This window comes from Callithrix jacchus, chromosome 18, assembly GCF_049354715.1.
Source record: "Callithrix jacchus isolate 240 chromosome 18, calJac240_pri, whole genome shotgun sequence".
Taxonomy (NCBI): Eukaryota; Metazoa; Chordata; class Mammalia; order Primates; family Cebidae; genus Callithrix; species Callithrix jacchus.
In genome coordinates this window covers 21,760,437-21,774,181 of record NC_133519.1, presented here as the reverse complement: position 1 = coordinate 21,774,181, position 13,745 = coordinate 21,760,437, and the positions used below count along the sequence as shown (strand labels likewise).

General features: G+C 35.9%; 1 protein-coding gene across 6 annotated transcripts in view; it reads right to left on the bottom strand.

Moving 5' to 3' along the window:
* Positions 1–13,745, bottom strand: part of ATF6 (activating transcription factor 6) — a 203,088-nt gene that overhangs the window by 39,403 nt on the left and 149,940 nt on the right. For all 6 annotated transcript variants that reach the window (XM_035279979.3, XM_035279980.3, XM_078356143.1 and 3 more), the window contains exon 15: positions 5,377–5,461. In XM_035279979.3, the coding sequence (XP_035135870.1) occupies positions 5,377–5,461 (85 nt within the window). The remainder of the gene's footprint in view (positions 1–5,376; positions 5,462–13,745) is intronic.

Sequence of the window (13,745 nt, the reverse complement as noted above, 5' to 3'; positions counted from 1 at the left end):
CACGTCTGTCTTTAATACTGAATTAACAATATAATTAATTGGAAGATATTTTATACAATCGACTTAAATCTTGGCTCTGCTATACGGTAATTGTGTAAATGGCATGGATTGCTTTCTTGAGGTGTAATGTCTTTATCTACAAAAAAAAAAAAGAGAATCAAAGTGGACTATCTAAAAATCTGAAATCCAAAGTGCTCCAAAATATAAAACGTGTTGAGTGTTGACATGATACCACAAGTGGAAAATCCACACCTGACACCTTTACTTTCTGAGGGTTCAATGTATATTAACTTTGTTTCTTGATCAAAATTGTTAAAAATTGTGTATAAAATTACCTCCAGAGTGTGTATATATAAGGTGTATCTGAAACATAAATGATATATTTCATGTTTAGACTTGGGTCCCATCCCCAGGATATCTCCTTATGTATATGCAAATATTCCAAAATTGGAAATAATTCTGGTCCCATGAATTTTGTCCTTTGTATCTTTCCTTTTTTGACCAATGGATTCATACCACGTGATCCCGAGCATTTTGAAAAAAGAACAGTCAACTGCACTTATCTGGGAGCTCAGCGTTACATGAGTTAGTGTAAATTAAAGTGCCTCATCTTTCAAAGTCTCCTGCACCAGGTACTGTTCCAGGTGCTGGGAATATGGTGGGAAGTGGTGAACATAACAGACAAAATTTCATTCTCACAGAAGAGGTGATGCTGAATAAGCTGACTGAGGAGATACAGGAGGAAACCTAGACAAGTCATGGTTTCATGAAAGCCTAAAAAACAGCATATTTCAAGAAAGAAGAGATGTCAAAATGTACAGAAGGGGACTGACTGGAAAAGGGCATGAGAAAATTTTTTGAAGTAATGAAAACATTTATATCATGGTCGAAATTGTGGCTTCATAATGGTTTACATTTGTCAAAATTCATTAAATTGTACACAAAAAATGGTGAATTTTATTGTATGTACATTACACCTAAATAAGTCTAATTTTTAAAATGTAAATGTCATGAAAGGCAGTAAAAAGGCTAGGAGCTTTTCAGGATTAAAGGAAACTAAAGAGGTATGATGAGTGAATGTCATGTATAATCTTAGGAACATAAACTTAAAAAGTTATAAAGAATATTTTTGGGGAAAATGGAGAGATTTGAATATAGGCTACATATTGAACTCTACTGTATCAATGTTAAACGTTTTTGGTATGATCATTTTATTATGGTTATGTAACAAAGTCCTTTTCATAGCAGATGTATTTTCAAATATTTAGGGGTAAAGTATGATGCCTGCAATTCACTCTCAAATAGGTTTTAAAAATCTGGTGAGTGTACACAGATAGACATAAAACAAATACAGAAAAAATGTTAACAATTGCTTACATCTAGGTAAGGATCTCTAGATATTTACCATATTCATCTTTCAATTTTTCTATAGATCTGAATTTTTTAAGTAAGAATTGGGTGGACTAAAAAAAAAAAGGAAATAGCTGTGTCAAATACTGTTGAGAGGTCAAGTAAGATGACAGTGAGACATGACCTTTGACTTTGGCGAGATATTTGTCATTCTCTTCCTTTTGCAAAAGCATTTCAGTGGAGTAGAAGGGCAAAAGCTTGGTAAGGATGAAAAGAAGACAGAATCAGAGGTAAGGAAGTAGAAGCAGTGAGTGTAACTCTTTTGAGTGTTTTGCTCTAAAGGGTAACAGAGAAATAGGATGCGAAGTCACAGAAGTCTTCCTACACCAGAGATAACAGTAAAGTAAGACGTTTTGGGCTTGCTGCAGTGGCTCATGCTGTAATCATAGCACTTTGGGAGACTGAGGCAGGAAGATCACTTAAGCCTTGGTTTTGGTTTCACTTGAGCTTTTGGTCTTGGTTTCAAGACTAGCCTGGGCAACACAGGGAGACCCTGTCTCTGCAAATAATTTAAAAATTAGCTGGGAGTGGAATGCACCTGTGTTCGGGAGCTACTTGGGAGGCTGAGGTGGGAGGACTGCTTGAGCCCAGGAAGGGGACACTGCAGTGAGCCATGGGTCATGCCACTGCACTCCAACCTGAGCAATGGAGTGAGTCTCTGCCTCGGGAAAAAAAAAAAAAGACATTTGTATGCTGATGGGAATGATCCAGTAGAAAAGAAGAAACTGTTTAAAAGAGGAATGATATAAATGCAGGAGTAAAGTCTTTTGAGTGCTGTGAAAGGTGCTAGGAGTCAGGGTCCAAAAGGAAGAAATCACCTTAGAACTGGCGATGATGACTTAAGGACAATGGCAATGACGATTATTGCAGTAACACAGAAGCCAACCCCAAAATAGGCACTATTTAAAGCTGTTTTACTCATTTCATTCTCACATCAACTCTTAGAGGAAGGTATTACTAATATCTTCTTTTATAGATGAGGAAGCTGAGGTACAGAAGTTAATTAACTTGCCCAATGACACATATCTAGTAAGTAGCAAAGCTGGGATTTAGAACCCAATGGAAGAGACTTTCCTTTCAGTGCAAGAAGAGGGAAGGCAGAGTCTGTGGGTGCAGATGCAGCTGGGACAGTGGTAGTGGAAATATGACGTAGTTCTTGCATGACGACATCTATTTTCTCAGTGTAGTGTTTGGTGAGTTCATCAGCTGACGGGTGGGAGAGAGGATGTTGGAGTTTTGACAAGAGAAGGTGAGAAATTCTTTTTTCAGAGAGGGAAAGTGAATTTACTAGCAATGACTGGCAATATTAAATACCCCTCTGAAATTAATGGTCATAAATTCGAAGTGAATCTACTTGTTCTCACTGGATGATACTTTCTAGAAATTTTCAGCTGTTTGAGAGCAGGCATAGAGAGGAGAATCGGGTTTACCTAGAGAGCAGTTTTGCCAAGAGAGTGGCACCTAAGAAGAAAGGAGCCAGAAGAAAGGGGTGTTCCCAAGAGAGTGGTGACAGTACAGGACCATAAAATTTAGGCTGGGTAAGGAGGAATGTGTGGCCATTAAGGATGTGCTGGATAGAGAAAAGTGGTAGGTCAAAGGACTGTAGACTCATGAGGTAAGAGAGTAGTGGAGTGTGAATTTTGAAGTAGGAGAGTAAGTAACAGAGAGTGGGATACCTGAAAAGGAGATTTCAAAGAGAGTACTACTATTGATGACAGTAAGGTCTAGATTATGACCAGGTGGATGGGAGGCTGAGGTGGCGTGGAATAAAAGATGACTGGATCAAAAAAAGGCTAAAGTACTAAATGACGCCTCTATGTGATGCTGAAGTTAGGCAGGATGACAGAGGCAGTGGAGGAGTCATCAGTGAAGGTGGAGCAGATGACAGCAACAAAGAGGGTAGGAGGAGAAAACTGTGATGTGACAGATTTGCAAGACGTTAGGGGGACTGAAGGAGAAAGAACAAAAAATAATTTGAAAGTTGTAGTGGGAAGCAAAGATATCACCTACCCTGCTGCAGACTTTGAGGTACATGAGGTAGGGGAAAAAAAATCAGGCTCTAATTTAAGAAGCATCTTCAGAGCAAAAAAATAAAGAGACTGTTCAGAGAAAAGGCTGAGGATGCAGCATGGTACTTGAAACATGGTACATATTCAATCAATATTTCTTGAATTTGAATCTTAATTTTTTAATAGGACTTATCCTAAAAAAGGAAATTTTTTAGAAGACTATTTATAAAGAGTCTGAAACAGATTAAAAAGACAGCGATTCTCTAATGACTAGATTTTCCAAATCATGAAAGGCTCCTCTTCAAAAACAGTCACCTGGCCAAGATAAACATAGTCAAACATCATCTTGTTGGGTTTGGCTTAATATAAATAGATAGCTCACTGTTACAAAATAAGACCAGGCATTCTCTTGCATAAGAACCCAGTATCAGAATAACAAACTTAAGTGAATTCTGCCTTGATAAAGCTTAGAAAACAGCCTTTCTGAGCATAAGCAGACCCTTTGGTCTATTATAGTTCAGGTGGAGAAACTTAGGTACCTGTAGATTGAGGATAAATGAGACTTCCTAAATACATTCTTTGGAATGTAATAAAATGCACTTTGGAATTTCTTCTTCTTCTTCTTCAGGTAGTAATATGATTATTCCATGAATAAGTTCAGAGGTATGTCTACTAAAGAAAGATACTTTCTTCTCAATGTTATTTTTCTTAAACTTCTGAATGTCTTTGTAAGGCTAAGTAAATACCGTAATTTGTTATGCTTTAACAAAAAACCATTTATGTTTATGTCTATAAAGTTACTTCCTAAGCATTCCTAACAAGCTGTCTACATGCAGCGCAGGAAATTCTATAGTCCTCTATGGTCTTAAAACGTACAAGGAATACTACTTTTTCCCCAAAGACTAAATTTTATTATCTAGAATTCCCCCAAAGTCCTAGTATTCTGTTTTATGATTGTATTTGATGGTTTAATTATATTCATCAATCAGGATGTGAACTGGTTCAACGGCAGAAAAGTTCAAAGGGCTTTTCATTTTCATCTTCTTCATATACTATGAGGTTTTTACTACCAGACAGAAAATTTACTAGTACTTCCATTTTTTCAGATACACAAACTTGAAAAAGACGGCCAACTCTCCAATTTTCAATATGATGTGTCAGAGAAAGCAATTAGTCAGTAATATACACTGTGCTCACTTATAATCCACAGCCGGTAATGGGAGTGAGTTACTTCTCTTCTCCACAAAGAATGCAGCTGGAAGTAATCTCTCCTTCACTAGATTTCTCAGTAGCTTACATATTAGTTATGTGACTTTCTCTTTGGAGTACAGCGATTTTTGTGTTTTTTTTTTTTCTTCTAAACTATAAGCAGGTATACTATGCCTTAACATCTGTGTCTTATATTATTATTTGTATTTTGCTTAATGTCCAGTGCTAGTAACAGAACAAAATGCAATAGCAATACTATCAAGACCAAACTCGTCTGTATTTTCAATTAAACATAAATAAGCTTCTGTGGCATGGTCTAGGATTCTATCAATATTTAGGTAATACAGGAAACTGCTTTGAGTTCCAAAAATCTAATTTACAAATTCACTGTCAGAACAGAGCAGAAGCTTCTTACACTACATTTATGATGAGAAACGTCCCAGATAGCAAGTCTGTAGAGCAGTGAAGATGCTAGCTTTTCCAATTTTGTAAGTAAAAGAGAGCTACTTTTTCTTTTAAGGATATAGTAATTTAAAAAAAAAAAGAATAATGGATTTTAAAAATAATATTTTTGTGAAAACAGTGGGAAAATGTTTCAGAAATAATGCATGGATATATACTCATTTAACTGAACATTTTAAATGTCTTTGAACTAATGCAGAGAATCTTGGTTAAACAAAGAAATCTTGTGTTAATCTTTATTAAACAAAGAAATTTAGGTTATTCATAAACCTAAATTTCAACTTACCATTTATGTTTATTGCTGGTAACACAATTGACATTTTTGGTCTTGTGGTCTTGTTATGGGTGGTAGCTGGTAACAGCAGGTGATCCTAAAATTAACAAACAACAATCCGTTATATGTAACAATTGACTTTGTTCTACAAAGGGCCAAATTCAGGATTTCTAAGAGGCCAATATTTCATTGGGGTCATGAAAAATGATAGTTTTTTTTGAAGTTGGCTTAGAGGTAATTAACTACAAACTGTCTTAGAATCATTCATTCATTCATGTAACACACATTTACGGAGTGTCTACCATTATCAGGCACTGTGCAGTGATCTTGGAAAACTCTTAGGTTCTTACAACACATATGCTGTAGCACACTATTAAGAATATTGGTCAAGCAGTCAAGACAAGGGATTTTAATTCTAATTCTGCCATGAAATACCTATAAAACCTGGACAAGACTATATATCCTTTCTGTGTTTCCGTTTTCAGTCCTGTAAAATGATGGGGGCTAGACCAGAAAATGTCACAAAATACTGAAAGTATCTATCCACCAAACAGGGAAAAGGAGAGAAACGTTTTTTCCCATCAAAATTCTTATCCCAAGAATTTTCTACATGTAGAATAAAGAAACTGTCAACATGTAGAAGAAAGATTTTGACTGAAGCAGGGCCAAGGCCTAGAGCCTTACCTGCTTAGCCTCCTCTTCTCCCTTTGAAGTGACCACAGCATTAGACATTTATTTGCAAGTGACAGGTGTATAGTAAAGTAGATGTACAGTTTTTGCCCTTAAAAAGCATACAGTTTGGTAGAAGAGTTAAAAAAAATTATAAATATATGCCTACCACAACTGTATAGTCCTAAATTTTATAGGGCATCTGAAGTTTCTAATTTCCAGCACACAAGCATTGAAAGTAAGACTGAGCCAAGAGAAGTGTGGCTTCAGAAAAGGCAGAATATAAGTGTTTTGAAAAATGTATGTACATCTGTAGGCATTCTAAGGCTGATTATAAATGACTTATGACTTTGATATTAACTACTGTTTTCAGTAACTCCTCTTCTTCCTAGAAAAAACATAAGCACTGTCACAGAAAATAGAAGAAAAAGTCTATTAGCATTTCCACTTAAGGGAGCCTGGTTAAACTGGAGATAAACCAAAACCTAAGTTTGACCCATTTTGCTTTATTTTCTTGTTCCTATGTTCATTGTTTCACCATTCATCCAACAAATTTACTATATAAAATAACTCATCAAAAAGTAGGATCTGATACAGCTGAGAGCAATAAAAATTCAACACAACTTCAAAGTTCAAAGTTGATATGATTATGAAGTGCGATTATCAGCGAAACTAAGAAAAAAATCCAAAAAGTGAAAAACAAATGGAAATTGATATACATGAACAGAATTGTGTAGAAAACATTTCCAGTAACTGCTTCTATTTTGTGTAATTCAAGGCAATATTTCCATGAGAACATGTTTTTAAAAATCGGGGAGGGGAGAGAGGATGAGTAAAGTTCTGTTAGAATTCCAGCATTGCAGCAAGGGAATTTTTTGTTTTGTTTTTTTTAAGTGCATTGTTAGACACAAAGATCACTCATTTCTGAGAAAGATAACATTATATCCAAGGAAAAACAGAATTTGCTGATCTTCAAGCCATGAAAGTTATACATAGCTTAATTCCTATCATTAAAATACTGCTTCAGGGTCTCTAAATTGAATGTGAAAACAAACCAAAAAACTTGCAAGCCCCAAATTAAGGCTATTGTAAAAATAAACACACTCAAATTCCACTGGTCATGGGTTAAGGTTAGGCTCAGACTTAATTCTGAGTTTCCTGCTAAGATATAGATGCCATACTAATTGTTGCTTTTAAATACGATTTTCTGAACACAATGTCTCCTACTTTCTCTTTTTAAATTTCTAACAAACTAGTTAAACTTTTGCAGCAGAAAGCTGAAAACCACATTATGATTTATGAAAAAAGAACAATCACATCTTGCACGCATACAAATTATTACAGTTAACCTGCCTTGTGTCTAATTATTAAAGGTTTGCAAACGGGGGGAACAGTTTAAAGTACTTGTTTACCAAGAGGCCCAAAAATCAGACAGTAGGGAACCAAAGCTGGTATACTACCAACTCTAACAGCACTTATCTGATAATAAAAATCAGTGTATACATATTCAATATAGCATATATATTTTCTCTATCTACCTAGCTTACCTATATACCTGGGAGTGTAGTTACTTCATTGCACCTTCACCTCCTCAAAATTAATGTTTCTTGAACCTCACAACAAAGAATCTCGAATCACTATTTTCTGTGCTCATCTTACTCTTTTTTAGATCATTAATCCTGTGAGTCACGTTTTCAGAAACAAAGGAGCTGTAATCACTCAACAAATATTTACTGGTTTCTTACTGTTCATTTAAAAAAAATTTACTGAGCACAGTGCCCTGTCATGTAGTCAGCACTGTGCTACAGAGGATATTTTCTTTTAAAGAATATACATCCAAGTTTTTATTTTGTTAGGGAAACTAACTTGTGGTGGAAACAGCCATTTTTTTTTTTTTACCCAATATATGCGCTTCTTCTTCTATAATATTAAAATAGCAACAGGACTTGTGATAATTGGTTGGGCACAAGACCACCCAGAAAAAAGACCGTATTTCTTTCCTAGCTTCCTTTGCAACCAATTAAGGTTACACAGTCTGGTCAATGGACTGTAAGGAGAAATGGCAACTGCTTCAAGGTGGTGATGGTGAAAGGCTTCCCTCCTTCCCTTTTCTCCTTCTTGCTAGCTAGAAGACAGATATGACTGCTAGAGCTGGAACAGCCATCTTTTGGACCATGAGAGGGAAGCTGCAAGTTAGGGATTATGGAGCAAGAAGACAGAAGGGGACTGGGATCCTGATGATTAAGGAACTACCGTAAGATCCCTGAAACTTACACATGAAAGACGAATAAACTTCTAATTTATCTAAGCCCCTATATTTTGGATTTTCTGTCACTCAAAGCCTAACCCTAAAGCAAATTACTAAATTATAAATTTGTGAAACAGTTCTACAGGTATTTGGTCAAGCGGAATCTCCATAATGGTTAACCAAGGACAGCACTGTTGTTTTTTAACAGCATAGAAAAATCATATTTATAATTTAGTCTTCTTGATATCGTACCCCCTTTTACTTAAATACTATTAAGGAACTAGTGAAGGAAATTCAATCCTGGAGGTACAATTTGATGAATTCGTACTTCTTTCCCTCCAATTAAATCGTTTAAAAATAACCCAACTGCAAGAAAAATGAAACTACTTAAAAATAAAAAGGATAGGAGAAAAAGAATTTTACCATAGAGAGAAATATACTCTGGCACTGTCATTCAAAACTGTCACTAATTTTAAGACATCTTCAAATGGACTCCTGAAATGTCTTTATCAGACTATCCACAGGGCTTAGATACCATATTTTCTCTGGAATGAAATCATGTGGACAAATATTATAATCAATGTGTTGTTACTCTTATTCCCAGAAGAAGCTAGAGAAACTTGGGGGTGGGGAGTGGGGAGAAATACCAAAACATTTCACTGTGAAAATAAAACATCCATTTTCTAATGTTATGCAATATTGTACACAAGAAAATATGCTACTTTCATACAATTCTCCCAATTCTCTCTTCCAAGCACTCTGATAGAAACCAGCAAAGTACTAGTACATAACACAGCATTCCAAGTTATGTTTCTTCTCTTTCTAAGAAAACAAAAGCATTGGAGACTAGCTTATCAAAAGAAAAGGACCATATTTTGCTCAGCTGAAGTTTATGATGGTAACCCACAATAAAATTTAGGCCCTACTGAGAGTTATCAAATGTTTAGATATCCATGTAGAGTAGAAACTGATTAAATGAACTTTCCCATTTCTTCTATAAAACTCACTGACTGGTACCAAGGAACATTCATGACTGTTGAGCTGTATCTTTTTTCAAGACTAATCACTAATTGTATGTTAGTATTATTGTGTAATTTAATAAAATATTACATAAATAGTGTGAAAAGAGAGCAAAAAGATAAAAATAAGTTCTAAAATGTTCTCTCCTTGCAAAACAACCATAAAAATCTTAATAGTCTGCCCTCAGAGTGCTTAACAAGTACCTCTAAGTTCTTATTCCAATTTAAAGTAACTGTAACCAATACTGGAAATTATGGTTGCCGAACTGTGAGTGTAGTTAATGCAAGAAAGGCAACATGGAACTCTGAAGGGTGGATGTGGACTCAAAGAAAGACATTGGCTCTACACACAAAACTAGCCAAAGAGTGCACATTAACATCATCAAATAAAATAAAGATATGTATCTTTTTTAAAAATAATTTTAACCTGTGTTGTTTATTAACTGACCATCCACTAGTCCCTATTATACTAGATAAGATGGCTTCTACCGTATTAGAAAACTCTGGCTCAAGGTTGGAGCCCTTTATCTTTAATAGAAAGGAACGTATTTCTATCGTAATTTCCCCTACAATGAAGGAAACTCAGGCTGCACTTGTGACGCTGAGCAGCCTTTACACAATCCACACAGACCTCTATTAGGAAAAAAGTTTTGCATAGCAGACCAACTGTAACAACGGCCTCTTAACATTTTATATTTGGCCCATATCCACTGGATGCCAGAGAGGGGTTGGTTTTTCAAATAGAAAACTGATAAAAACAGATCAAAAATAAAAATAGCACCTAGCTTATTTCACAAATAGCTTTGTATTAAATTTTCTCTAACCTACGCCCCTGTCCTAGAGAGCCTTCGTTTTCTTCTGTCACTCTACTTTACATCTTTCAAGCTGTCAAAGAAGTCGAAGAGCATGTTAACCCTCAAAAATCAGAGCCAACGCATAAGCTAGAAGGAGGCCTTCCAGAGTTATCTATCTAAATTTATATTTGGCACCAGTGTTTTTTGTTTTCTAGTAGTTATAGTCATTGCTGATCAAAAATCAAATGTGTTCATTCATTAAAGCAATGGCAATTAGAATATTTGAAATCATGAAAATACACAAACACAAGTCGTGACATATCCTGAAAATAAAAATCACACAAAAAAAATTAGGAGTGGTAAAATTAAGTAGAATGTAATCTAATCATTTAAAGTCTATTAAAATGTCTATAATACAGGGGTTCTCAGCACAGTAAAAACACAAGCAAAGTATATTACTCACCCCAAAACTAGAAATAGTTCATATAAATAGCTAATATGAATGCAGTATTTGTGCCACTAATGTATGCAATAAAACTCCAGACCAATAAAAGGAAATGCAAAGCTTGCATCTGCACCATTAGTAAGCATGTCAGCCAGAAGAATAAATCAAAAGTATCTGTGTTTAACAGATGGCCCAAGAATGAGCCAAGGTTTATGCTTTGACAAGAGGAAACTTTTGACACTTAATACAAATCTGATAATGCTGGCAAGGTCACGAGAGAAAAAAACGAGCTTGAAATCCTAGTTAAGTACGAATTCAAATTTTGATTTAAGATATGCTTTTCATGTCCAAGTCTATAGGATGCCCCCCAAAACTGCCTAACTAACCCTGCCTCCCCTTTCATTCACACAAAAAGTATTAGGCAGTACCATAAAAAATTTGACTCATTTTTATGAGTCAAATACCAGTAATTTCATAAGGTTCAATCTAGGCGTTATATATGCTTCTCTTTTTAAAAACCAGAATTAATTTTGAGTTTCTTGGTCAAAATGGTTTCTTGTAAACACTTTCCTAAGGATAAGATAGTAGCATCCAAAATCATGCCTTTCTTTTGATGAGAGTTTCAGGAGAAATGTTTCTAAACCAGGTCAGTATTGATTTATTGATTTCTCTAGGGAAAGCTCTTAGACAAAATGTTGGTTACATGCTTTGCACAGGTATAGGCGCAGGAAGTCTTTGACCCATGTGCTTCGTATTACTTCATTCAATAACTCGAGTTAATCAAAGTTCAAAGCTTTCTTAGCTATAATAGAGAGCCTTTTCAAAAAGTGGTAAGTATATGATTTAGTAAAGTAAGTTAGGGCCCCTGAAACTTGTTAGCAATTGTAATCTGTTGTGTGCCAACAGAGCAGCAATCCAAAAAAAAGTCTTAAGGAAAAAGATCAAACACTAAACGCATAAAGAGTTTAACCATTTGGGAGTTTGTCATATATAATGTTTACAAGGTGCTTCATTTTAGAAAATTCCCTTTACTCAGGACTACCGGTAGGAAGTGAATTTCCTGGATTACCTTGCGTCCTACAGGTGTGCTACCAAAGCAAACCACAGTGGGCAGGTAGGAGGGTCTATGGCTACAGTGAATTGAGTCAACAAGTTTCCTGAGAAAAGTTATTAGGAAACACTTGAAGGAAAAAGTTAAACATAGATATCTAAGAGAATCGTTTTACTTTTTGTTGGAAAAAAAGAAGGGAAATGTTGGGTTGAGCCAAAAAATAATTTTGTATGTTCTGGGAAGAATCTCAAAGTAGATAGCTCTGTATCTTGTGTAGATAGCTCTGTATCTTGTGCAGATAGCTCAGCAGTGTAGGAAGGGAACAGAGGGAGATAAACTAGCCAACTCTTTCCTATCAATTATTCTACAACTTTCTGGAAAGGCAGAAAAAAAGGGGTTCTATGTAATTTATATTTCTAAAGTTATCTGCCTGCATGAGCCTCAGTGTCTAGCTATTCCTCCAGCCTTCACTCCAGATCTTAATCCTTTTCAAAGCAATTTTGATACTGGCTTCACATAAAGAAACAGGGAGGACTATAAAATGCCCCTAAAGCACATTTTAGGAAAGACTAGTCTTGACAAGGCAAACTACAAAGTGAAATAAAAAAATTTTAACCATAATATGCTTTATGTTCTTCAGTGAACAAATTTTCTCTCAGGATGCTGGGTTAACAAAACAGCCAAACTCAACACTTGCTCGCGTTGGAAGCTGAGCTTTATTGCCAGCTGCAATCCTAGTTAAAGATGGAGGTATGATGCTAGATAGAGCTGTTCCACAATCCAGAAGAGTTCACTTTTCATATCACATACGGTGTACTTTCTAGAGTCTAGCAGTTTTCTTTCATCATAAATAGAACAGTAAGTTCTCAGTTTCCATTCCGGTTGCTTTTCGTTTGTTTTTTTTTGAGACAGTCTCGCTCTGTTCACCCAGGCTGCAGTGCAGTGGCACAATCTCGGTTCACTGCAACCTCCGCCTCCTGGGTTCAAGTGATTCTCCTTCCTCAGCCTCCTGAGGAGCTGGGATTACAGGCACGCACCACCATGCCCAGCTAATTTTTTTATTTTTAGTAGAGACAGGGGTTTCACCATGTTGGCCAGGCTAGTATTGAACTCCTGACCTCAGGTGATCCACCTGCCTCAGCCTCCCAAAGTGCTGGGATTACAAGCATGAACCACCATACCTGGCCTTCATTCAGTTTTAAAGTGCATTTTTAAACTATGACGCATTTGTAAAACATGAAATTTTTCATTGTTTGGTCAAGTACTGTTTTAAAAAGGATTTCATTTAAATTTCAGGTGGTAATGAACTTAAAAGTCAAACTGGGGTATAATAGTATATAAGAGCATTAAGTTCTGTACAAACTGTGTATCATTCAGAAAGCATTTAATCAAAGGAAGCTGGGATCAGAGAAGCAAATATAGTGCCAGTAGTAGGTCCTTCCAAAACAGAAGTTCCTAACAAAGGATGCATATCAGAATCACCTGCAGGATTTTGTTATATAACATATCAGAATCACCTGCAGGTTTTTATAATCTACCCACATTCCTCAACGCTTGAAAAACAATTTCTTACATGATAAGTCTGAGGTGGGCCGGAATTTTTCACTTTTCCCAAGTATCCATGGTGATTCTGATGCAGATAGTTCCAGGACTCGCAAACACTGGCCAGAGTGGCACAGACAGAGATTAAGAGGAGGGACTCTGGAGCTAGACTGCCTGGGTTTGAATTCTGCTTCCACCACCTAATTTCTAGCTGTAGAATCTAGAGCAAAGCTCCTTAATCTCTGTGTCCTCGTCTTCTCATTAGTAAAACAGGGATAGTAACAATACCTATTGCACCAATTGTTTATAAAGATTAGACAAGTTAGTATTCCAACACTTATAAGTGTTTGATTTAAAAAAAAAACAAAAAGGACCAAAAAGTTTGAGGAGAGCGAAGTCCTTGAGGAAATGCAACAGGTAAATGCAATGGATACAGGAAATTTAGATTTGTTGTCCAAGTTTATCCCTTCAACCACATAGTTGAGAGCCATTGTTCCACTACTGGTTAAAATAAAGGATGACATGCACTCATGACCAATATAAACTCTTTAGCCTAGAAATGAAATCTCTTTATAATTCAGTCCCTACTGATTTGGTCTCTCTCCATCATGAT